Raw genomic sequence first — 26675 nt, 5'->3', positions numbered from 1 at the left:
ATCATCAGACACGGATGTATAGAAAAAAACACAGTGGTTTGAGGCACTGTTATGATGACTCCTCCATCTGTCTGATTGGCTACATGAAATATGTGTCATATTTCTCCTATGTTGACCTCTTGCATGTCAGTTTCAAAGCTAGGGTCAGGGTTTCAGGGTTAGTTTTTAAATTTGAGAGCCAGCCGCACTGAAACTTGACTGAACAGGATAAGATAAATGAATGCAAAGCCCTGGCAGCCGGCTGTTAACACCTGTTTGTCTTTCCCCACGTTCAAGGACATGACATACAGCTTACCTCCACAGTGTCTCTCACTGTGTGTGTGTGTGTGTGTGTGTGTGTGTGTGTGTGTGTGTGTGTGTGGTTAATAACCAGTCCCATCTGGTTGGCAGCATGAGCAGGCAGATTGAGTTGGACCTTGCCAGTCCCTCATTATGACCTCTTATTGCATGACGGGGGAAAAGCCCAAAAGTCTAAGATATTGTGGAGTCACACTTTTGTGTAACTTGTCATATAATGCAACTGGACACCATTAATATTGTAAAATGCACATGCACACCTGACTGTTGTGACTGTAGATATATAGAACCTGTTGTTCTTGGTGTGTGTTTGTACAGAGTTTAATAGCCTTAGCTGTGTGATCTGTATTTTTGTATTTTTGGGTGATTTCTTCTTAATTATTAAAGTTTCACTGAGTAAGAATTGAATTAAATCCCAATAAAATTGGTTTAGAATTATGGATGTAGACCATAATTCAATCCTTATGAAATAACATCAGATATGGACATAATTTGGTGCTGAACCTGCATGGTTCTCATTTTACAAATCTGTTGATACCAGCAAAGTATGTCTAAACTCCATGTAACTTTATTCTTACATTAGTGAATGTATCTTTTGTGCCTGAACAGATATTGTTAGTATTATCAATTATCACACAACGCACAAGCATGTGACAATGTTTTCACCATTTTTTTTAAAGAGATTTTATTTATTTATTTATTTAGTTATTTAAAACCCTTTATCAACAAAAGAATATCATTTCAGAATATCAAACAGACATAAACGCCTCTTGAGGCTCTGTTTTTTTTCCTCTTTTCTTCTTCCAGCTTACAGTAGCTCTTTGATTGGCTTGATTCACACAAGAGGAGTGTGACATATCTACCAATGTCTGTTAGTGAGAACACCAAACAGTAGGTGGGGTACAAATCTTCAGCTGTGATTGGCTGCAGGTCACACACACTCCCCACACAGTAACACTGGAATACAATAGTGGTCCAAGAATGGACAGTGTGTGTTTGTGAGGTTATGGCTGTGTTTGCTTGTGTGTGTGCGTGCGCGTGTATGTGTGCATTTATGTGTTTGTGTGAGTCTGTCTGTGAGAATACCAGTGACAAAACAGTCCGACCAATATGAGACCTGATATGAACTACACAGCTGAGAACAGACTGAGATAGTGATTCATTTTAACATTTCTGTTTAGCGGGTGAAAACAGAAAACTCAAACAATTGCCATGGTAACCATGGTTAACCTCAGATGCAGTAAGCATTTCCTTTGATACTTTTTTGGACGGCTATCCATTGCCTTTCCTGATCTATACATTCATTGCATGCCATGCTGGATGACAAAAACAAAAACAAGCATCCAGGCATGCGCACATGCACACAAACACACACCATATACACTCACACACACACACCAGCATATAGCTGAACCGAACAGCCAGATGGTATGCAGCAGCTGGGCTTGGGGAGTGTCATCCTATCTCTGTTGCAGCCCATGTTGTACTCTCAGCACATTCCTCTGTGGAGCTGCCACCAATAGGTGCAATATTACCACAATGCAATTATAGAGATCCCCTTTCCTCACACATCTTACACAGGAGCAACATGGTGCACATGACTGAGGCTTTCCACCTGTCCATGGTGGAAATGTGCCATTTGAAAGAGCAAGGAAACTCAGCCAAAGCGAGTGTGACATGCAGCCGCCCCACTCCCCAACCTTGAACTGCTTTCACAGATCATATCTGTGGATTCTTTTACACAGTCGATATCTACACTGCTTGTGGTTGCAAAGGGTGTCATAAAGGAGATGGAGGATGTTTTTGAAGATACATGCAACCTATATATAGCAAAAGAAATATTTATGTTCATTTTTGATCTGTAATAGTTCTGTAATAATCCTCTGAAGTTGTGGAAAGGGCCTGAAGGCTGAAAAGCTGCCCTAAGAAAACCTACGTAGCACCCAGAGTGTCAGTAAGACTGTCACACTTGCATTTCCTGCTCTTCATCCCTTTCTATATTTGTATCCTGGAGTTGGCCATGGTACAATGTCATAGTAATTAAACTAATATCACTCCTAATCCATAAGCAGGACTTAAAAGTCTGTGAACTTGCATCAATCATTCCTACAGCTAGAAATCAGCAAGAAAAACCTCAAATTTGTGGTGTCACAGGGAGGCAAAATAGGTGCTGCTCCACAGACAGTGGATGGGGCCCTGAATTTTTGGAGCCATCAGATGCTATGTTCAGTTGTCAAATTAGAGGAGAGTTTATGCTCTAGCATTGCTTACAGGTATGAACCAAAATTTAAACCTCATTTAAGTGAGAGAAGCCACGCAAAATGGGTTAACAAAGTCGGTACCTCATTCACGTCACAAATCCAAGATTTTGTTTTCCAGCACTGAGCTTCAGGAGAGAGTGGTCACAAGTAGTGACTGAGCTGTGGGGCACAGGAACAACATATGTGTATTCTTAAAATGGGTGGCATTTCCCTTTAAGTAGAGGCAGTCCTTACCATGCCCATACTTTTCCAAATCTGAAGGCGCATAAGGGAATTTTATGTCTGCAACTTTGTAATATTCATACCACCATAGAGGCTGGTGGTGGGAGATCCTTTCAAAAAGAGGATCTAGGTATGCGTTGGTTTTCCTTATATACCTAATTGGTAATAACAGATCACATGGTTGAGACAAAATTCTCATGGACTCAGTGACAACAAACTGAGGTGAATTTTGAAAAAGGGCCAACACTGCCAGTACAAAGTGTGGTGAAAACTGATTTGCCGTTTAGACCAGACAAGACTAGTTTAAACTACCCACCGCGTTCAAAGGTTGTGCTGGGTTGCAATATTAGATAGGTATGTTTGGACCATGTTGTCGTACAAAGCTGAATAATGAAAAATGGAACTGCTCATGATCAACCACTGGGTTGATCATGCAGTTCCATGTGTTTTTATTTTTTTTATTTTTTATTTTTTAAATTCAAGTCAAGTCAAGAGGTGGCCAACAATCTATTTGTGCCGTATTAACAATTGGTGCTTTGGAACAATGTAAAGTGGGTAAAGTCATTTTAGACATGATGGAGCATTTATATTTTGATCTCATTTAGGCTTCTTGTAATCTATTTCTGCAGTCATATATCACTAGCCAATTAGAAGTTGTAAATGCAGTCCAACAGGAGAGTTTGTCAGTGCAGTCTGCAATGTCAGTAACCTCCTGCAGAGATCAGCCTTGTGTAAGAGAACTCTGAACCATAAACACTGCAGAGGAAATGCAAGTGCAAATGCGAGTTTTCTTGGCCTCCTCTGGAAGGTGCAAACACTTCAGAGGTTCAAATAGGAAATTCAGACGGTGTTATTCGGGCATGAGAACATTACAGTAAACAATGTTACATCATCACCGCTGTCTTATTAGCGATGTAATAGATGATTATTTACATACATAAGCTTGAGTGGCATTAAGGTAGTGAAGCAGAGTGGCTCTTTGATGAGAACTCCACTGTACACCATGCTGAACCTGGTACTCAGGATTCAGCTCAATGTGAGGCTTGTTTCAAAGTGATCTGTGAGGAATTTCTATCACGTTACACTTCACTTAAGGCATAAAGCTTTTACAGTGATTGGACTGGTTGGAGTGTAAAGGGCTTAAGGGGCTGGTTGAAAACAGATCAAGGAGATCCCTCCTCATGTTAGTAGCAGGGAGGCACAGACTGGTGAGTATGAACTCTTTCCATGACTTGTTTTTAATACATTGTTTATGTTATCAAAATGTTTGTGAACGTTTTGTTACAAGTATGCAAGATAACTACTGAAAAAAATGCTTTATCAACTTATTATCATATTTCTTTAGTCAATGTGTAGCTGTTATGTACGTAACTTATCAAAATTCAGAAAGAATATCCTGCAGTCACATGAACAAGAGCACCCATACCCCACTGAAGTGAGTCAGTTTGTAAGGAAGAAAAACCTTTAGGCCTACCTATGAGGATATTATTGTAGCAGAATTATGTGTAAACATAAGTAGAAAATTGTGTAACTGTATCTCAATCCATGTGCGTGTAATCAGATTTGTAAATGTGTAAAAGAATCTCTAAATGTGCACTGAAATTTGTGAATGGGTGAAAGAATCTGCAAATGTGTATTCAGATTCTGTGTGTGCTCCTCTGCTTTGAAACGTATTTGAACGTTAAGCTTTTGCATGTTTTTTTCCAGGACTGAAGAGGTGGCCTGTGGAGGCGAGTGTGGGGCCATGGTGACTGTGACCGCGGCCCTGAAGATGGTGAGCCTGTTGATCGCAGAGCTGATCAGCTCCATCACAGACTGGTTCCAAACTAAACCCGTGTGGGCCAACATGAAAGTGCTAGAGGACACAGAACTCAAGACCACGGGAGGCAGTGAGTCAGAAAACAGAAATGATTCAACAAACAAAATCCTAGGTGACATCTCAGGCACCGCTGATCTGATTTTGATGAAGTGTGCAGCATGATTGGAGGTATGATGCACCTGGGCATTTAAAAACATACACTGGATGGCCTGATGGAGGTGCTATAATTGAAAGTCAATTTTTTAACATGAACGTAATAACTCAGACACCACTAGCCCGATTTTTTTTTTTTTTTTTGCCATGAAAAGAGTGTACAAATGAATCCCCAAACACATTTTAATTGAGCAGCTGAAACAATAACTGCAATATGGAGACCTACTTGTCTGTTTGTTTGTTTAGCTCTTTCCTCTTTGTTGGTCTTGTCAAGATGATCCTTTGAGGTGTACATTCACTAACATTCAGATGAGATGAAGACTCAGTGTCGACTCTCTGTCTCCTTTAGTCCATGAGCGACACAAGGCCAAGGCTCTGTGGGAGAAAACAGGAGCAGTGGTCATGGTTGTAAGGCGACCTGGATGATTACTGTGCAGAGAGGTATGTCATTATGTAAGAGTCAACATAGCCCTTAGATGCATAAAGGTCAAAAATGACCTGTGTTGTTTGTTTGTTTTTCAATAACTTTGCAATGAAAATATTTGATGTTGTGGGTGTTGCTCAGAAATCTTGATTTTGATGCAGTCCCCTTCAAATTTTCTATTTACTTTTTGTACTTTTTAAGGAAATAGATGTTTTTTTTGTATTTCTACCCAAAGTTTCTATAAGTGTGTCAAAAATGACCTGCATGCATTTTCTATGGCCTCGTATGAGAACATTTGATACTTATTAAGTATAAATGTCTGTTTATTGTTGAGCACACGTCAAATGTCAGCAGTGAAAGCACTTACCAAGACTATTTTACACATTGTTTTTATACAATATTATATCGTATCATTTCAATATGATCAATATTATATACATCTTTTTACTGCCGGAACTGCTGGAATGACAAGTGCATGATACTGCAAATTTATTACCACAGGTTGTATAAGTATATATAGTTTTTAAAATGATCAAATCAGCCTGTCTAGATAGCCAGCTAACACCATGTAGCTAAGTTAGTTGGTAATAGCAATTATAGTAGCTTTATTTGTATGGTATTATTCAAAACACCTTACATTAATATACTGTAGATCGGATGAGCGTTTTGTGGTTTTATGAATCCTTGTTGTGCACACCAAATATGTTTATTTAATAAAATTTAGAAAAAAGGGATGAAAGTAATCAGCTTAAATTATTGAAAGATACATTGAATCAAACACAGGCCATTTACGAGAAGTGGAAGAATCACTTATGCATCTAAGGGCTATATTAGTCATTTAGCTATTCAGTGGCCATTAATCCCAGTTTTCTCTTTACTTGTCAACGCAGGAGGCCACTGAGCTGTCCTCTCTAAAGTCCCAGCTGCAGGACCTTGAGATCCCTCTCTTTGCTGTGGTCAAAGAAAACCTTGGCAAGGAGCTAGATTGCTTCAAGAGGTACTTCTCTGGGAAGGTCTACGTGGATCAGAAGGTCTGCTTTAACCAAAACTCCACACAAACTGTCTGCTGTTAATGCTGAGAGAAGAAACATGGAGGCCATGGTTAGAGGAAGGTCATGGAAGCCAATAAACCTCTGCTTTGTTTCATTCCTTAGAGAAACTTCTATGGCCCTCAGGAGCGGTGGATGTTTCTCTCCATGTTTCTGCGTGTCGGGGTGTGGAGGAGCCTTTGGCGGGCCTATCGGAGGGGCTTCAGGGGCAACCTCAGAGGTGAAGGCCTTGTCCTGGGAGGAGTCTTTGTCATTGGGCCTGGAGATCAGGTAGGGTGCACCTTACAGAAGCAGTGGTATGACTAGTGTCCCCAGATGTCTTCACGGGGTATTTATCTGTCATTTTCCCAGGGTGTACTCCTGGAGCACCGTGAGAAGGAGTTTGGGGATAAAGTTAATATGCTGGCAGTGCTCAGAACAGCCCGCAAGATCCAAGGTGGCAAACTCTCTGCAAGATAGACCTCTGAATGTGAAGTGGAAGATTATGTAATACAGGCTCCTGTTATGTGTGTTTCTTTAAAATGATAGTTCATAGTATTTGTAGTGGTATTCTAGTGGTATTTGTTGGTGTAGGTGAGGGTAATGCATTCACCTAGTTTAACTCATCATTAATTCCTTCTCTGTTACAAGAATGGGAGTTTCACCACTATGTGTGTAAAAATATGAACTGTCACTTTAACCAAAGACAGCTTAAATAGGCAATTTTGCTCATTTCCTTTTTTTTTTTTTTTTTTTTACTTGCAAATTTAATTTCTCTCTCTTTGTTTGTTTTACCTTATGATTAATGATATGCATTGTTACATGGTTGAGTTCTTGCAGCTCAAATGTGTCCACTGTAAGCTTTTAATTTTCAAAGTGTTTGCCTTTCTGGTCTCTGGTCTGATGTGGTGATGGCCTCTTGTGTGTGTTTTAATGAAGGTCTGTTTCTAAACTCTGTCGAGAGAACAGTTCTGATGCTGACACACAAATCCATAACCTCCAAAGACCAGACTTGACATCAGGAAAAAAAAAAAAAAAAAGAACTATTAAAGTGATTTCTTAAGTGTCATCTTATCAATACATGAATGAAATACAAGGCCTTCTATGTTATTTCATGCTCAATAAATTACTCTCACTCCCACAATGATTTGCATGTTTACTGAACATGACATACTGGTTTATCTCACTGTCAGTTATCTCGCGCTCCACATTCATGTCAAAGTTCAAGTGTCTTCATCGGTGCGTCTTGCTCGATTGGTTTTCCTGCACCGGAGTGGATCGATTAGCACGCCTACGGCAAAATCACTTTACATAACACTTAATAGGAGGCGTTGCTGTGCACTCAATTGATTGGTAAGTGGCTACATTTATTTAAATATTCCCCTATTTATCTTTTATCGCTGCATAAATGGTTAAACCTACACACTAACTTTGAAGCAGACTGTATTAGATTCAGGCTGGGTCGTGTTTGTATGCGGGGAGCTAGCTAACCTTTAGCCCGGGCTAACTCAGCTAGCAGGTCTGTTATTCTTGCGTTGACTCTTTACAGGCTGTGTGTGGCGTTCAAAGTACGCATGAATGATGGCGTTTTCATTTTAAAACCCAGAGAAAGAGAGTGATGAAATGTTTCGGCACTCGTCAGCAACACTTTAACATTCTCGCTGAGTCATTTAGTAATGCAAATCACTCATAGTTGTCGCATGTTGATGGTATTAAGGTCACCAGCGTGGAGCGTTCAATTTCTGTTTTGAAGATGAATGGGCATTTTTTCCTCCTCCTTTTTTCTCCCTCCGCTCGCCTCTAATAGATGTCAGCCGTCCCAACAGCTACTATTGGCCTCTATAATTAATTAACCACACTGTATTGGGCTACTCTGGGACCTGTGAGGACCTGTTGCCATGTTGTAAACAGTACATTTCACCATACCTGTGGGCGGCATTCAAGGCATGTGGCACCTTTTTTCCGTGTGGCCGTGGACGGATGCCAGTCTGTTAAATCATACCGATGTCAGCCCTTTGTCCTGTGAGCTGCAAAGTGCCAGTGTGGCAGAATTGCGCAACTGCAGAGGACTTGGTCACTGTTCGAAATTTAGGGGAAGCTTATTAGTGCGCATCTTTGGGAACGGTGACATGTCAGTAAGTGGTGTTTTCACTTTAATGTCTGGTATATAGAGAAAGGCTTTTTTTTTTTTTTTTTCTTCTCAAGAATCGTGTTCATAACTATAGGTTGAGAAGCAAAACCCGTGAGCAGCAAGTTGTTTTTGTTGCAAGTTAATTTCTAGTTCTCATGGGTGATTAAATGAAGTCTGGTTATTCTGATGATCGCGTAGCCTATTCTAAGACTGACTTGGTGTATTTTATAAGGTAAATTGGATTTATGTGCAAAATGCCAGTGCATGAAGTTTGTTTGAAAATGTGAGTCGTAGCTGTATCACAGCCATATAGGAAATAACTGAAGAAGATCCCGTGTTTTATGATTGAAGGTGAGAGCTAGACGGTTTTACAGTGGGTGTTTTAATGGCGCTTTCATTTCGCTATTATACACTCCTCCAAGTTGAGTGATGCATGAAGCCTGGCAAACTGGTTTAACACATTAGGAAACATGTCGTGTTTACTGTGAACTAGTTAGCCCAGGTAAGAACTAGGAGGAATATTGGATGCCAAGGTGTGTTTCTCCATAAAGCTCTCTGAAAGCAAGGCAGGCCCCTGGGCAATTGGACTTGAGCTTGATTGTCTGTGAAATGGTCTGGCACAAGCACTTTGACTTTCATAGAGGAGATTCTGTTTCTTTTTTTTTTTTTTTTTTCCAGTGGATACATGAGGGTGTGTAGTCAGAGAGTCAGACAGTGTCCATGGCCATGATGCTGGCTCTGTCCAGGTGTTCAGCAACTCTGAGATGGAGACTGCCCCTGCGCTGCCTTGCCCTCCCTCTGGAGAGCACAAGCAGTCAGCCCCCCGCCACAGCCAGGGCCCCCTCTCTAAGACCCCAGGCTGCCCTCTTTCATCAGAGTAAAGCCAAAGCCAGCCCTGAGCCAAACAAGCCCACCTCAGGCAAGAAATACCTCATTGCCTCTACAGTCAGCTATTCTGTCATGACCCAAATGTTAATCTTAAGGTAGAACCAATATAATATTTATAATTAACCCCTGCAATGGATAGCAACCTGTCTAGGAAATCTCCCTACCTGCCACCCACTGAATGCTAGGATAGACTCCAGCCACCCATGAACCAGAAAACAACTAAGCATGTATACAAAATGAATATGTGAATTGTAATAATAATACATTTTCTTGCACTTTGTAGCTCTGTATGTATTAATTGCCAATGATATTAAGATTCTCAGCTAGCCTAATTTAAGACTCAGGATTAGAGGCTAAAATTTTCAGCTCTTGTCTTTATCAGCAGATGGAGTCCTACATTTGGAGAAAAAAAAAAACAGAAACAACAAACAAAACTGCGACAATACATTGCAGATTTTTCTGCTTAAACAGGATGATTATTTGTCAGGCAGAGTGACTCATAGAGAAACATCAGCCACAGGTACCAGACATAAATTTCACAGTGTGATAACAGTGTTTTGACTAGATCGTTATCCAACCATGCTCAGTACCAACACATGTACTTAGGAAGTATGTGAGCTATTTAATCTTATGAGCGAAGTTCGGATTAGATTCAGTAACGGTAGAAGAGGTTTTGTGGAAACAGACAGCACCCTCTGACTGATAGATACCATATAGGCCAGCTGGATCTTGTTTTGTCTTGCTCTGTCTCAGGGAGAAAGTGTTTGTTGTGAAAAGCGAAAATATAAAGTAGCCTGTATGTTTACCAGCCCAGCTGAACTTGGCTATTTGAACCGTGAAATATCAGAGTAAAATATCTTCTGCTTTTGCATGTTGTTCTGATGTGTTGCATTTTTGTGCTGCAGTGTTGTCCTCCGGGCTGGAGGGGGAGCTGTTTGGAATGGGGATGTGGTCTCTGGGTCTGGGTGCTGTAGGAGCAGCACTAGCTGGAATCTTCCTGGCCAACACTGACTTGTGTCTGCCCAAAGCTGCCCAGGCGTCACTGGACTACCTCGAAGATGCTGACCTGCGCTCCACCGTGGATGGTTAGAGGATAATAATCACTGTCTGTCAGAACTTTATGATCGGCTGTGTGATAGTTTTGATGTTTGTTCTTTCTGTCTGTTGTTTTCATCTGATCTGTTCTTTGTTTTGTAAAGCGTCCTTGGGTGTTTTGAAAGGCACTATATAAATCTAAGTTATTATTATTCTTATTCTTATTCTTATTCTTATTCTTATTCTTATTATTAGTGTCACGTAGTGGACCTATTTGCCTCATTAACGCAGGCTGTTGTGTCATCGCACGCCATTGGCCAGTTCACCCATTATTTAAACACATTAGGAGGATAATTAACGTAACATCAGCACAAGAATCAGCCTGCTTAATTTTCTTCACAGTTTCATGTTTACATTGTATATGTAATGAATGAGGTACTGTATAGCATTCAAAGCAAATCTGCTTTTTTTTTAATCTTCTGGTATTTTGCTCCTGGGAACTTAGCTTAACTTGTATGACTTGCTCATTCTTACTAAGCACATATATACTTTCCATGTGACCATGAGCATCTTGCGTTTTTCCATTTGAAATCTTGCCCTGTGCCATAGTAGGTGGGACTTTAGCTTTTGGTCTTATTTGTCTTTGTTAAACTGTTGTGGGAATGTCAATGTTTGTTTATTATGTTTTTTAAGCTGAGCCATTTTTTTAAGAATATGTCAGAGTGGAAACTTGTTTCTTGTATTGTCTGCAGATGACAAGGTCATCAAAGCCAAGAGCCTGTGGGAGAAGAATGGGGCTGTGGTCATGGCCGTACGGCGACCTGGATGATTTTTGTGCAGAGAGGTGACAGAAAATGTTTCTTAACTTCAGAGCAGAGAATATTATATACATGCAGTACAGACAATCACATTTCCCTTGATTGTTTATTCACGCTTTTTCTCTCTGTCTTTCTGTGTAGGAGGCCTCTGAGCTGTCCTCTCTGAAGCCCCAGCTGGAGGAGCTCGGGGTCCCTCTGGTTGCCGTGGTGAAAGAAAACATCGGCACAGAGATCCAGGACTTCAGACCGCACTTTGCTGGGGACATCTACATAGATGAAAAGGTAAACACTAAATAACACCTGTCTACTTTATTGTTGCTTTATCGATGCTTTAGTCTTGAACATGTCAACAGCTGTGCACCGGGTCACGTCTGCATCTTACAGTTTCCTGGTGGATGTTGGGACAGTGCAACTTGTCAGTCTATAGTGGATGTTTGGGGGTGCTGCTTTGGACCCACATTGCAGTTGTAGAGCTACAACACACTTGGATTATGCTGCATGCACTATTTGCAGGAATTTGGTTGTCATATTGTGATTTGTATGTAGCTGTTTGGAGCTGTGGGTGTTAGCTCTTTTTGGTTCTAGTACAAAATTCAGTGGAGCTTTGTATTCCTTTTATCTGTGATGCATTTATATTACTGCAGTTGATATACAAGGATTCCCAGGCTAAAACATATTCTAATGAGCCCAGTTGATCCGAGGCCACTCATTTGTCACTAGAACTTTGATTCAACGATAAAATGCTTTCATCATCACAAAATAGCAAAGCACTACTAAAACACATTAAAACAGTTTATTTCGTTTGTGCATGCACAAACAAATACACCAGAACATAAATCATATTATTATAACAAAGCATAATAAATGGTAACAGACTTCAAATGAATGAATCTCCATGTAAAAGATAATACAGATAACATTTATTTATTTATTTATTTTAATCTTTTGTTGTAAGTCATATTTCTCTCAATAAGACAGGCTAAATTTCAGCTGTGTCCTTGCAGAAACACTTCTACGGCCCCCTGCAGAGGAAGATGGGAGGGCTCGGTTTCATCCGTCTGGGAGTGTGGCAGAACTTCATCCGGGCATGGAGATCAGGTTACCAGGGCAACATGAATGGCGAGGGCTTCATCCTGGGGGGAGTGTTTGTGATTGGGCCAGGAGACCAGGTAGGACAGCAAACATCTGAATATTTTGTGAGAGATGTAAAGATGTGGCCTAAAAGAACTGCTGTTTCTGCAAGCTTCCCTCGTTTAACAAAATGCCGTGCCTTCTGCTTCACAGGGGATTCTCCTCGAGCACCGTGAGAAGGAGTTTGGCAACAAGGTGGAAAATGCAGATGTTCTTGATGCTGTCAAGAAAATTGTGCCAGTAAAATAACTACATTGCAGTGGATTTAGTATTTAAAGAAATGGCACTAGACAAAGAATAGTGATGATGCATTTTGATCAAAGCTTGCATTAAGAATATTCAGATACGAATAGCTTTTTTACAGCCTGTGCATTTTTGTTGTTGACTCCACTAATCTTATTTTGCATCCATTTGCTACTACGTACTGTGATCTTGACCAGGTTCATCATCGTTAACCTCTGCATTTTTGGCATGTTGAGTTGCAGTAATTTATTGGTGTCAAATTCTGTCCATCACTGGAGTACCGACATTGTAATAATATGTGAGCACATTGTTTAATAATTTCACTTACAACTTGATGTACCTCTGTTGTTTACTCATGAATGGAGTGGTGGTTGAGCAAATCAAGCTGCTAAAATACAAGACACAATGAATATTATTAGTGCAGCATTGCTTAGTGACTATCCCTTTTACTCCTGCAAACACCAACAAGCAGCTAAGTGGGGAGTTGGGTTTTAGATGTGAGTGATTGCAGATATAGTCAGGGACTGCAGCAGCATTATCATTCAGGAACAATGACACTTGAACTCTTCCCCTGGAAGAATGACGTAATTATAAGTAAAGGCTGGATTCTACATTTAGTTAAATACTGTGTAATTTATAGTCACTAATAACAGTTATTAGTCGTGTATTTTTAATACCATTGCTATGCATGCTTCACTTGATCAGGTGCCCAAGCTTGCCTCCGACATGGCAGACGTGTGTGTGTGTGTTCTGTGTGTGATAATGACAACTTGACTCTAAACTCCACAGTGAGAGGAGAAAGTTTGATGCTCAAACACGCAGAGACTCTGCTACGGCGCTCATGTTGAAAGGTGGTTTTGGTGCTTGACACGACTGTTGCTTGCATGAGTGAGAGGGTGAGATGGTGTTTTTACATGTGGTGTGAATGCCACCCAAATAAATTCTAGTGACCTCATGACACTTTTTCCTTCCTTCTTTTCCTGTGTTTTTATTATTGGCATGTTCGAATTTTTATGTGGAGAAGCTATAAATGTGCAGTGCTTAACATACCTTTGTTTTTTTAATGTATATTCCTTCAGTATGTTGAGGTATCATTTAAATTATGCAACATGCAAACCCTTCTGTTTGGATGTCGGTGTATGTTCATTTCAGATTTTCAGATGAATCACAGTTCCAGTATCAAAAAACTATGTTGAGAGTATTCTCTTCTTGCATTGCTGAAGACACATGCTGAATGATTCACATGGTAAATAGGTTGAATTGATGAGTACAAGGGTACACTTTAAAAGTCAAAATGAGATCTGCTAATTTTTATAAAAGCTTCCAAAAAGCACAGTCAGCAGCTACTTTGGTCCACTTGGTTTCTAACATTTGAATTTCCAAATGTTAGAACATCTGTTGCTGTTCAAACTCGTGTAACAGCCTTAATTACTTGTAAAATGACCTGTATTGTCTTAACATCATTTAAGCTACTGGTATAATAATTTTTATACAGCAAAATCTATTGTTCCTTTCCTTTTGCTGTGACCTTGACATGGAAAGGCTTGTGTGTCTTGATGACCAGGAGAGCTTAAGTCGGTTTTCATAGCCCTGGCAGGTTCCACTATACAAACTTGCCAGGTAAGAATCCAGATGAACAGCAGCAAACTGGTCCTCCAAGTTGGGGGTTAGGAGTGGCGCCAGCACACCACCCTGGAAGAAATCTGAGTGACAGAAACATTCACACGAGAATCCCAAAACAGGCCCATGTTGAGGCTAAAGAGGGACTTTAATGATGTCAGGAAGCCAAACCCGATCGAAAGCTGCCAGACTGAAAAACTCTTCTGGGGCCAAAGGAAGCACTAAAGATTGGTTGCTGGAACATACAGACAATGTATGAAGCTTCCAAGTAGCACAAATAGCCAGAAAGATGGAGTCACACCACATTAATATTGTAGAAATCAGATGGACCAGGAGAGGTAAAACCACCCTCCACAGGGGCAAAACCATCTGATACTCAGGACACACAGGAGAATCAACACCATCAGGGAGCTGCTTGCTCTCATGCTGGTCAAGGTGGCAAACAAGACAAAGTTAGTCCCCAAGTATTCACAGCACAATTCAACACCACATTCACTATTTCTTAATCATTCAATGCTGCTCACCACAAGCAAGGCAGAAGAAAGACATCTTTTATGAACAACGCCAAACGATGGCGGACAAGGTACCCAAACATGATATGTATGTAGTCCTGGGAGATATTAATGCAAAAGTAGGATCGGATAATAAGGGCAGATAAACAAAGAGGTCCGTGGGGAGATATGATAAAGGAGTCATCAATCAAACGGAGAGCTCTGCAAACTCCAATGGTCTGAACAACCTGATCATTAAAGGCACTATATTGCAGCACAAAAGCATCATGTGGCTTTCTCCTGACAAGAAAACAACAAATCAAATTGAGCACAACCCTAAACAACAAATGACAAAGATCCCACCTATCCCACCTGATCAGAGTGGAGGCCTCATGCACCACTTGGCATAAGGCCAGTAAAATCTATTGTTTATTCAAACTGTGGTTTTGGATCTGATCAGTGGACTTGATAAGCATTTGAATGTTTTCAAAAGCACTGAGTATAAAATAATCCAAGCCGTTAAAAAAAGGACATAAAATTTCCCAGGAAATAAACGCATTGTGACCATTATTAAAATATAAATTATTGTAGATACACAAACAGAAGATCCACATTCTACTGCAGGGCAAGCTGAATATTGCCCTGCTGTGTCAAACCAACACATCTTCCTGCAACAGTAAAAAAAAAAAAAAAAGTCATTGGATAAAGTGTATTCAAGCATTTTAATTGTTGCAATTTACAGTGTGATTTTTAGAGTCATACATCTAGCTCAACATGTTCTCTTAAGGGATTTCTTGGATGCATAATACACAGGTTCATATTCTTATTTTCCTCGGTAGGCTGAACACTGTCTGTGTTTGTAGGTAAAACATGCTTTTGTAACCATTCAGCTGTTAATCTCTGCTTATCTGATTCCTGCAAACATTCCTGCTTTTTCAACAAACACGCTGAAGGAGGCTATATGAGTTCAGAGGACTGTGTTGTGGCTCTCTCAGTTGGAGAAATATATCTACATCTATATATTTCCACTTTAATATTCACCCGTCAACATCCATTTATTGGCCTTTCCTTAAAAGTAGGTGAGCCTCCAGTCCTCATTCATCTTGTTTGTTATTGTGAGGAAAGTCGAGCAATAACTGGTTAATGCTTAGTATCACACTTAGACACATTAACAACACAATGGAGAAGACAGATTTAGACATTTCAGTTAGATATTTTATTCTATTGCTCTCAGTAAATACATTTCACTGTAAGGAAATATATTTAAACACAATACAAAATAGAGGGGAGAAACACTGTGCACCAATACTGACAACTACAGGGATATAACAAGGTTATTATATGTACACAGCAACATGAAAGAACCAAAATATTCATGGAGTGTAAGAACAACATAAAGATTGTCTGTACATTTGTGCCTTCAGTTTGCAAATATATGATATTTTTCATGGCATGCATAATCTAAGTTATAGATCAGTGGGTTCTCAGCCGGAGTGTTATAACCTACTATAACATAAGGTAAATTTTATCTTGAAATTTACGGAAAGAACTTTCCTAAAATCAATTAAACTAACTCATCAAACTGTGAAAGGAATTTGGGACCTATCCAGAGCTGAATCAGCTACTTCAGTTTTGCTGATCATGCAGAAGTTGGTGAGATTTCCGAAAAACGATGGGTGTGCTGACGGGGAAGAGGTTGAGAACCACTGCTATAAATAAAGAAAACGTATGTTACTGCATGAGGAAAGCCTGGCAGAGGTCCATGAAATAAAGCTGAAACAAAAAGTTAAAAAGCTGTGCACGAATCTTCTTCACTCCTGTAAAAATCATACCCGTCTCATCTTTGGCTAGATCTGATGGGTGCAACATGTTATCGGTGGTACAGTACAGTCACAAGCTGTTTACAGGCGGATTTTAACCCTAGCCCAACCCTCCAGTTTTGTTCTTGACATTTCTGCGCCACAAATTCAACAGCTGTAAAATATCAAAAGAAAAAAATAATAATGAAATTCAGAAAGTAGGCTATTTGCATGTAAGCAATAAAAGCTACCAGCCATTGAATACATTCCTATGGCTTACCACCGTAAATGAGACTTTGTCAAGCACAGTAAGAAAACGCAAATTCCAATACACACCTCAAGAAGCAGCCTGTAATGCCTGCTCTTATAACAGCAATTCATATCCTAGTAACTCCTACAGCAGCACAGCAAAGGTTATAGTGCAGTTTCACCCATAGCATAAAAGCCCGCCCAAACACAATACATAATAATATTAACGCTGAGAAAAGAAAAATGTCATGATGTAGCAAACAAAGCGCAAATGTTTGGTATGCTGACCATTGCTAATGCATGGACCTCAACTTCAAATATTGAGAGACAGCATGACTAGTGAGGCTGAACTCTGAAACACTGTCCTGCAGTGCATGCCATCGGATCTCAATGCTTGGTTTGAGCGCGCAAACCCAAGCCACTGCCTGTGTCCACATGGAGTCTGCCACTGGTTTACTGTACATCCTGCTTGTCTGAAAAAATAGTCAAAAGACCATTACACTGGGTTAACTGTTTATATGCAAGTAAACTGATTAAAAGTGTGGTCTATTTCAATGCATTCATGAATACTACATTGTACCACTGTTGCTACAATCCCTTTTACATCCACAATCATTGTATTTTAAATTCATTACTATGCAGCGTTTAGTACATAAATTCAAGTGCTCTACTAAGGATGCTTTGCGGGCATGCAGCTCTTTAGTGTGACGGAGCAAAACAGCTAAAATTTCCTGCTCAGCATTTGTGTCAGGGATGAGTGGGTTTTTAACAACGTACACTGTAAACAACACTTGACACACACACACACACCACTCAAACATCGAGTTGGTAATCTCTTACTAGTGTGTTCACCGTATGAAGTCGGTGTTCAATGTGACAAGAGGTGCACCTCCTCTAATGCGAAAACTCATTAGCCCTAAAGCAGGAGGAGCACACCCATTTGCACTGACAGAGTTACACACCTCTGTAATGTGTGTGCAAAAGTCTCCTGCAGCATGAGCAGCTGACACGGATGTTTTCTATTGCATATGTGAGGCCATCAGGTGGATACACAAACAGAGGCACACCCTGAAGTTAAAATCTCTCCCAGTAATGCAAGCATATTGAACACATGTATATATATATATATATATCCCATATCCCACGTATATCCCAGAAAAATATACTTTTTTACATATTAAAGATAGACTTCATGAGATTAACTTCAGCTGATCATTTCTTTAAATACATCATCATCTATCACTATATCACACTGAACAACCACACATTTACAGAGTTGGGTCAACAATTCAGCGAAGATGGATAACATGAATTTGATCAGGGATGCTCAAACTCAGCCAAAACAAGCGATGAGTGAAAAAGACTGCATACTATTCCTTGCTGCCCTGACCTGGTAATTAGTATTTTAACTACTTAAACATACAATACACCCACAGCGCAAGTGCAAAAAAACACAATTTGTGAATATTAATTGGTAGTTGTTGCATACATTGTGGTCCGTGCATGTTATTTTATCTTAAAGGGGAAGTATATTCATCTTTTTGCCAATTTTATATGATGAACTGTCATCTAAAATACAACTGGGGCATTTAAATGAAAGAAAACTGAGAGGCAATATTTCATTTTTTTTTTCATTTATTTTCCAGGACTCATCGTGCACCTAGAATCTATGGTAACAATCAGTTTTCAAGACATTCATTCATTATTAATGAGCCACTGGCAGCTGATTGGCTGGTAATATTGGTGGCCCTACCCTGGTATTAACAGTGGCTGCTGCCTCACAGGGCTGATGCAATTTTTAGATTGTATGTGACTGGCTGATTTTTGATAAGGCCAGTTCTGACTGATTGTTTTTCTTGACTGACATTCTTTTCCACAGGAAACATTATCAGGTAGCAAGTAGTACCAGCACCATCTTTTCATATCATTTAAATGAAACCCAAAACTTTAATATCTAGGCCAAAACTGGGAAAAGCCTATTTTCTGTAATACCCCCCCTTTAAGAGTTCATATACACACACATGGCCATACTCAGTATGCAGATTAGCAATCGCTGCAGCATTTTCTTAGTGATAAAATTTAGACAACACAATACATTCCTCTCCACCTTGGACAAAACCACCACACAGCACCAACAGTAACAACAATCAAAAAAATCATTGGCATGTCACCTGAGAGTGACTGACCTAGTTTATAAAGTGATGTCCAATCAATGAAGGCCTTGAAATGTGCCACAGACAGGTTGTCGCTGTCATGGCAACAGAGTTAGCTAATATATTATGGATGTGCTTTGTGCGCTAGGAGTGCTCTTGCAATGTTGTTTGATTTCTACAGGTTTTCTTTGCCACATGTACCTAGCACCTCATAACCTGGTGAAAGAAAGTGGAGGATAAGTACACTTCAAAGGAGAGCTGGAGTTTTAAAAGCTGCACTGTGCAACAAGGGGGCAGAGTAAACCAAGAGGAGCTCGTTCATCGGGGGTTGGTCTATCAAAAGTGTTTATCAATTTCACTATATGGTGGAACAATGAGGTGGAAACAAAATCAGAGGCAAAACATTACTCAGTTCTTAAGATCCCAGTATATTATCTTATTATCTACCGAACAAAACAAAAAAACAACATAGTAACAATAAATAGCCACGGTTTGAAAAGATGGGATCGAAGAGAGGGGACATGTGGAGCACAAGGCGTTACATTCAGGATCAATTACCAACATGACTTACAATGCACAAATCTTCAATTTTGAACTTCACCTCTGATCTTAAAATACAAATCATTAATGGGAGAAAAAAATGCTCACGAACCTGAACACAACATGACCTTATAAACATGACATTCAGAGTTTAAAAAAAAAAAAAAATGAGTGATCTTGAGAGGAAGAAGGAAAACACACAAAAACAACGAGTGCATTTTTTTTCCTGAATACTGCCTGCTGTATACAGAGAGAATGTCGCTAATCCTTCTGCCTCGACGTCTACTGCTTCCCCTTCAGTGACTCCTCTTTTTCAAGTGGTCAAATTAGTTGATTCTGCCCCCTTGCATTCATGCAAAGAAGACAAAGAACTACATTTGAGATGCCCTCCACCTTTACCTCTTACATCAGTACCCTTGGAGTAGGTCCATGTAATCAAAGCCAAGAACAAATATAGTACACAGAAAAAAAAAAAAACACATTTATATATATGCATAAATAAATTTTGTTTTGCCCTCTGACTTGTGCCCACTATGGATTCATCGGAGAGCTGCTGCATGTATGTATGCATGTATATGTGTGTGTCTGTATGAGTGTGTGCATGTGTGTAGACCTGTTTGTTTGCATGTGTGCATGTTGAAGTGCTGGTCCTACAGGCCCTTGTTGAAGTAGACAGAGGTAATATCGGGATTGGTTTTTCGTATCCTCTCTTGCAGATCTGGCTCCAGGCTGCCCAAACCCATTGAGCTACAAGCAGAGAGGGAAGAGACAGTTAATATTGGGCTATAAATTAGTTAATGCTTCATATACACTTATGAGCCTGTCCCATCCAGTGCTGTGATGTGGCAATACATTACCTCTTCTGGGGGAACAGGGCACAGCACAAAGGAGTGGCAAACACCAGGCTGAAAACAAGACAGAGAGAGCCAGGTTATGCAGAGCGGCACTGGTTCACTTTAGGAATATAACCATTCATTCATTCATTCATTCATTTATTGCATCGATGCATCGGATGAATAATGCTGATTCAACTGCACTGATCTGCTAAAAGAAATAAATACGATTCAATTGCTCCGACTTTGATCTGAATCAGATGAAATGTTTTGAATCGAATCATACATAATTTTTAGAAAAAAAAAAATAGTCCTAACATTGTGTTCATCTAACTGAATATTGCGACTTGCAACTCATTCTGCAACCTTTTTTAAGAATAAATAATATTTAAACAATTCTTGTGTTTGATTGTTTCACAGTGGAAGAAGGATAGTCTTACATTACTGCAAATGTTTATTTGATGAATATAAAGGTTTGGACAAAAGTGCTTAATTGAATCAGGATTTACAAACTAAAATTAATCATTCTTAATTGTGTGGTGAATTGACTTGAATCTCTCTTCAGGGAGAGATTCCTGCTCCTAGTGCAATAACTTGCATGCCAGACACATCAATACCACACAAACCACAGATAACTAATCTACTTACCACAGACCAACCAGGCCCACTTGAACTGGAGCATTTAGGAGTGGGAACCGCTGGAGAAATGGAGAACAGAAGATTGATTTCACAACACTATGACTATTTTGCTTGCCTTACATTTCAAAAGAGCTTAACATGAGGAATGTGGCAAAACTCTTTTGAGCCGCACCATGCACCTGCACAGCCAGTTCCCTCACTGCCTGAGAGAACTGTGTCAAGTCACCTGCAGCCTCGGCTTACCTTCATGAAAGCTCTCTTTTCTAGAGCGTTCATAATAACAGGGGGGATGGCTGTGGAAAGTACAAAAAGAAACTAATGTCAGGTGAAATCTTCTGCTTCAGTAAAAAGCAAAAGTGAATTTCTGTGGTTACCAATATGCTTCTTTTCAAGGTCAGTCTGAAATACAACCTGCAAACAACAGAGTATAGATTTCACGAAACAATGAGCAAAAAGGTTGCTGTTACCCATGGCTGGCACCGCCATGCCGATCCGGGACACCACCACTTGTACAATGGCCTGCTTGGCGGCGTTGGCAGACTCTCCTAACCTGTTACCATTCTCATCTGTCACAGGGATACCGTACTTCAACTCCCTGGGAGACACAGAGGAACAGCAGAAAACAAAAGTCACACTGAGGGCACAATCTGTGCAAGTCAGTCAAATGAATAAACACTGTTACTGGGGAGCAGCAGGGTGGCAGAGAGAGACTGCCCTTCAACTGGGACACATGATAAAACTCCGGTGTTGGCAAACGTGCCATGTTAAACTGTTCTTCAGGAAGCAAGGGACTGTTCTAGGGCTGAACAGTTACCTGAAATATTATCAAAATCACAATGTGGCAAAGTGCATAATCCAAATCACAGGAACTATTTTTTTTGGTAAAGGTAAACTATGAAACAACATGAACTACTATGGTGCTACTGACATGCCTTGGCCTAGAAATTGTATTTTCCAGACATAAGAAAACATGTTCGCTTGGTACAGACCCTAAAAAGCACATCATCTTTATTTATTTATTTATTTATTTGTTTAAAGTCAGGAGACTAAACAATCTGCGCCAGGCAACTAAACTAATACTCATTACTGGCCTACAGATCCTTTTATGACCTCCCAGGTGAACAGAACAGACGTAATCGACCATTATTTTGAAGATCTCACCTCTGTCTCATGAAGGGGATGTTGATGCAGTTGGCAGCAGCGACAGCAGCAAAAGGGACGAATCGGCTGACAATTGGAGGGAGATGCTGGGGAGAGAAGACAGATTCACAAATATGGCAACACACTTCAAGATAAAGATCTGTCAAGCTGTATCTGGGTCATTTTATTTCTCTGTGTCTGTGCTGTAGTTTATTCAGGGTAAAGTGAAAACGTTACCTTGGCTAGAGACTTCAGTCCCAGGGCTGTGACCACGGCTCCTGTTGTTGCACTGACATAGGCTGCACCCAGCTGACTGAGAGAGGAGAGATGCATTAGACACTGCAGCACCACAACACACTTTCACACACTGTTCTATCTGACAGTAATTGAGATCTGGCCTCAAGACTATCAGGTGCAACAACATCAGAAATCTCAAAGTAGAGATGGCATGGTCAGAGTGCAAAGTCATTCCATAAATATGCAAAAATAATTAACAAGGGCACCAAAACAAATAATGGTCAGGCAGCCGCACACACATGATAATATTTAATCCCCACATGCTTGTTCCACAGTGATTCATTTCAAATGCTGAAGGCAAACATCCCATTCTGTATGTGTACTGCTTACAGCAATGCAGTGTGAATGCATGCATCCGATACATTTCTGGAGTATACAAAGGTATACAGCCTATGTGGCACAGAAACAAGTATGCAAATGCCTGTCAAAATGATTGGGGCATTTAACCTGTGCCAACATGAGGGCATAGTGACACTGCTGTGAACATGCTTAACAGTGGAACGTAATACCGCTGGGAGGGAGGGGGACTGTAGGGCTCCCACAGCCTCCGTACAGACACTAGGCTAGGGGGAAGACAGGAATGATCTAGTGTTGTGCTGAAGTGAGAAGCCCTTCCTACTTCACGGTCATGGGGGCATCTCCACTGCGGTTGGTGTAGTTGACCACAGCGTTGAAGGACTGGTTGACCCACTGCCAGAACACCACTGCCGGAGTAGTCCTACAAACGGGAGGGAATAACAGATGGTACGTTTAGGAAATAAGATATCAAGCTATTATTATAAGTAGTTGTTGTAGTAGTAGTTATTATGTTACAATGAGCTGTAAATGGGATGCCAGTCATAACACTGTCACAGCTGAGAGTGTGTAAACATTTCTACAAGTGTGTTTGTTTTTTCAGGTTTCAACATCAACACCACTAGATACACTGCTAAAATTGTACCTTTTACCATCTATTATTATTTTATACGTAGAATAATGTAATCAAACAACAGAAATGGCTTAACAACTTGTTATTTTTAGCAAAGATTTTTGCTCTTTGCTGTGTTTAAAATTTTAAATGCAGTACTGTATGTTATTTCAAGGTCAAATTTACGGTCACATAATATTCAACACATAGTATTTATTAAGCATATTGGCAGCTTTGAAATTTAAATTATTTTTTGTGTAGTGTGATTTTCCCTTTTGAAGTGATGAAGTTATTTTCAGTATGGTGTATTAAAATACAATGAAGCGTCAAGCATAAATAAAAACTCTGCCTTACCTGTAGAAGGTAAGCATGCAGCCTGTGATGGACATGTTCATTGGCACCTGAGCAGACATTCGGCCAATCACAAACATCTTCTCCCCAGTGTCGGGGTGGAAGGCAGAGTCGTAGACGTACTTGGCTCTCCAGAGCTCGTCCTCTGTGAGCCCAGGCTTCACTATCCCAGCTCTGAAACAGAGAAATATCAAACCATTCATTAAAACATATAGTCTAAAATTTGTCCCAAATAATAAACAGGAATGTTCATCTTCCTATACACATAATACTTCAACATAATATTCTTCAGGCAACTGATTTATTTTGATGCCTCTTGATGCAAAGTGACGTTAACACTGTTATTGCTCAAGAGTCCTAACTAAGTTCACTACCAATCAAACACTCTTCTATTTAGATTGTGATGAGGGAAAAGGCAAGCTGAACTTCAAATTTGTTGTTGTGCTTATAAATGAAAGCAAATTCATCCACACAAAGTCAATTGATTTTCAGGTCAATATTTCCTCATTAAAGAAAGTAAATTCTTCCCATGGGCATGAATCACACATCTCCATTTCAATGCAAATGGCTCACTCTGCGACCACTATCTTCAGGTCAAGTCAATGCTCATTTCTACTCGTGTCTTGTATCACTGCACCATACCTTTAGCCTACTTTTTGAAATTCCTTCATTTTTTCATTCTTTAGCTTTCTTCAAAAAAACTGGACAACTCCCTCCAATCCAATGATGCCACCAATCAGTACCTTACCCCTGTTCCCATCAGCCCTTAATCAGTCCCTCCACCGCATCTCCTGAATGTTTACCTGTAGTTCTCCACGGTCACCCTGGCCTCCTCCAGGGTCTCAGATGACAGCAAGATGTTCCTGGGATCTGTGACCATGAAGAAGTGCTGGGCGCGCCCCATGAACGTGCCTTGATCCCATCGTGGCTCCTTGATGTTTATGTTGAGCGACAGTTCTCCAGACATCCTGGCTGTTTGGTCAATACCATAAAAAAATCTGTTACTATTCACAATATTTTTCAGAGGGATTTATCATTGCCAAGCCACACTAGCCATTCTGAATAAAACAGACAAACTATTAGAGATGATTCACACTCGAGATTACATTAAACTCCAAAAAAATATATAAATAAATAAATAAAAAATAATGGAATTCTGGAAGCAGTTTGGAACAACTATTCATGAAACGCAGCATTCAGTTTTAAAATATGTCTTACAAGACATTTAAAAATGCAGGCCCAGTGTCAGTAGTTCACACACTGTAAGACAGATGTAATCATAAAAAAAGTCCACCCCTGCTTAGTCTCAACTGCACACTAAGCCCCCACCTCTGACGCATTTATAGCTCAGCTGCAGCAGAAGGTTGCAGTGGAGCAACACCCTCCACTCCTCCAACAACAACACAGGAAGGTTATCATAACCCCTTGTAGCTATCTGGGGGCAAACAGCTCCAAAAAGACTATTTGGTCAAGTTTGTACATTCCACCTTTTCATTATCACTTGAAAAATAAAGGTCAACACTGCCTAGAGTTGATAAAGCACTCCTCTGGAGCTTGAATCAGCTGGCAGAGCACAGCAGGCTGCCTGCTATCAAGACTGAACTGTCAAACCATTACACTCTGTTTCCATCTGCACAATGACTTGAAACTTTTAAAGTGAATGTGCAACTGTGACTGTACGTGCAATTTATCTCAAACCCAACACTAAATGTAGGCCTATAGGTGTGGTATTTTGTTGTTTGTTGAGAGTGTCACTTCTGTGTACAAAGGAGTAATGTCTGTGGGGAAATTTATTTTAAATGGGGGGTAACAAGAATGCATGTGTTCAGTTATGGGGTACTCTGATTAAACTTTGAGAAGACCTTTAACTCTCTCAGGGCTAGACACCAGCTCAGTGTTACAGCTACAGCCCATAACTTCTGGCAGCAGCTGCAGGCCACCAGTGACGTGGAAGAGTGGTGAATGACTGTGCTATAAGGACATATATAAGGACAAAAACATTATTTATCATCTTCTGCTAACTATAGCATCACTGATACTGGCTTTAGAAGCTAACTTTCCCTCAGCACTCTTACTAAACAGATTGTGCCGCGACAGTGCTTTCCAATTCACATCAGTGGTGAATGTCTAAAATCTCCTTTTGAAGCCAACTAGCCAGCTACTGAGTTATGATAAATAGCTTTAATGTGTCCGAATGTGAGTTCAATACTGAGATAACTGAGAAATTAAGGAAGGATATCGGAAAAAAAAAAAACGTGACATGGAAAGTGACAGATGGTGGGGAGAAGTCACGACACTCGCGCCGGTGTGTGACCGATAACAGTTAGCATAGCACACTTTCACTGTAACATTAGCAAACAAGCTGGCTAACTAGTTAGCCAACCAGCTGTGAAGTTAATTGATAATAGCTTCTCTGTTCACACGTTACCTTGCTGAAATTGTCAACAGGGAAGTAAAACATACTCGCAGAACACCAGCTGTTTGACAGATAGTGATCTAAATCTTATTCGCGGCATCAAAACAAACCACACCACCCCTTGCTAGCTAACCTGCCAGCTAGTTCACATGCTAACAGTTAGCTCTTTAGTTAGCACTGGTAATGAGGCAGGTACAAGAGCATTTGCCGAGCCGGAGTGAAGACAGGCTCAGCCTGTTGTGGCTAGCAAAATGATTAAAGACTAAAAGAGAATACATCAAAACGTACCTGGCTTACTTTCAGCGTTTATTGAAAATGTATGACCTCTCAATATCACAGCACCACCGGTATAGTCCTATGCCGCCTTCAAGTACTGAGACAAATGTCGTAAAATACGGTTTCATTAGCAAAGTGGCAAACGGTGAAGGTGGGATTTTACCATGAAACACATATATGTGACATTTATGGACTGTAGAGCACGGAAGCCATGATAAAATGGCCAAAAGTGATGTATACAGCCACTTATGGATAACAAATGAGTTACGAATGAACTACATATACACATTTCCTCATATTCAAACTAAGCCGGTGTCACTTGATTTCTAACATGCAACAAAGTCACTGAAGCCGATTTATTTAATGTAAATTTTCATGTATATTTTCCTATGAATCATGACTAAAATCAATCAAATACGCAATGTGTTTTATTTATGACTACGGTTGTCAGAAGAAGGAGTTTCGGTGCAGTCTTTGAAGGCATCACAGTGGAAATATTAGGGGTGGTGTCCAC

At 40.2% G+C, this 26675-nt stretch overlaps 2 protein-coding genes and 1 pseudogene across 5 annotated transcripts; 2 read left to right on the top strand and 1 right to left on the bottom strand.

Moving 5' to 3' along the window:
• Positions 1 to 4194: 4194 nt before the first annotated feature.
• Positions 4195 to 6786, top strand: LOC115372655 (peroxiredoxin-like 2A; annotated as a pseudogene).
• Positions 6787 to 7427: 641 nt separating this feature from the next.
• LOC115372654 (peroxiredoxin-like 2A) lies at positions 7428 to 13408 on the top strand. 3 transcript variants are annotated; one of them, XM_030070715.1, is made up of 7 exons: positions 7480 to 7557; positions 9014 to 9254; positions 10129 to 10308; positions 11011 to 11102; positions 11218 to 11358; positions 12081 to 12245; positions 12361 to 13408. In XM_030070715.1, the coding sequence occupies exons 2-7, from the start codon at positions 9056 to 9058 to the stop codon at positions 12454 to 12456; spliced, it is 873 nt and encodes a 290-aa protein (XP_029926575.1). In that variant the 5' UTR covers positions 7480 to 7557; positions 9014 to 9055; the 3' UTR covers positions 12457 to 13408. The 3 variants fall into 3 exon arrangements, with proteins under 3 accessions (XP_029926577.1, XP_029926575.1, XP_029926576.1); XM_030070717.1 differs by lacking the exon at positions 9014 to 9254 and having other exon boundaries at positions 7428 to 7557; XM_030070716.1 differs by lacking the exons at positions 7480 to 7557; positions 9014 to 9254 and adding an exon at positions 8253 to 8339 and having other exon boundaries at positions 12361 to 13405.
• A 2346-nt stretch (positions 13409 to 15754) lies between these two features.
• Positions 15755 to 26254, bottom strand: sfxn3 (sideroflexin 3). Of its 2 annotated transcripts, none has more exons than XM_030070365.1 (11): positions 26174 to 26254; positions 24273 to 24441; positions 23473 to 23643; positions 22831 to 22929; positions 22152 to 22227; positions 21936 to 22021; positions 21242 to 21369; positions 21018 to 21067; positions 20784 to 20833; positions 20160 to 20207; positions 15755 to 20049 (listed from the first exon to the last, which is right to left on the bottom strand). In XM_030070365.1, exons 2-11 carry the CDS (start codon positions 24434 to 24436, stop codon positions 19953 to 19955), a joined length of 969 nt encoding a protein of 322 aa, XP_029926225.1. In that variant the 5' UTR covers positions 24437 to 24441; positions 26174 to 26254; the 3' UTR covers positions 15755 to 19952. The 2 variants fall into 2 exon arrangements, with proteins under 2 accessions (XP_029926225.1, XP_029926226.1); XM_030070366.1 differs by having other exon boundaries at positions 26183 to 26254.
• Positions 26255 to 26675: the final 421 nt, after the last annotated feature.

This window comes from Myripristis murdjan, chromosome 15, assembly GCF_902150065.1.
Source record: "Myripristis murdjan chromosome 15, fMyrMur1.1, whole genome shotgun sequence".
NCBI lineage: Eukaryota > Metazoa > Chordata > Actinopteri > Holocentriformes > Holocentridae > Myripristis > Myripristis murdjan.
The sequence above is the reverse complement of the archived record's forward strand: the minus strand, read 5'-3'. Positions and strand labels throughout refer to the sequence as shown.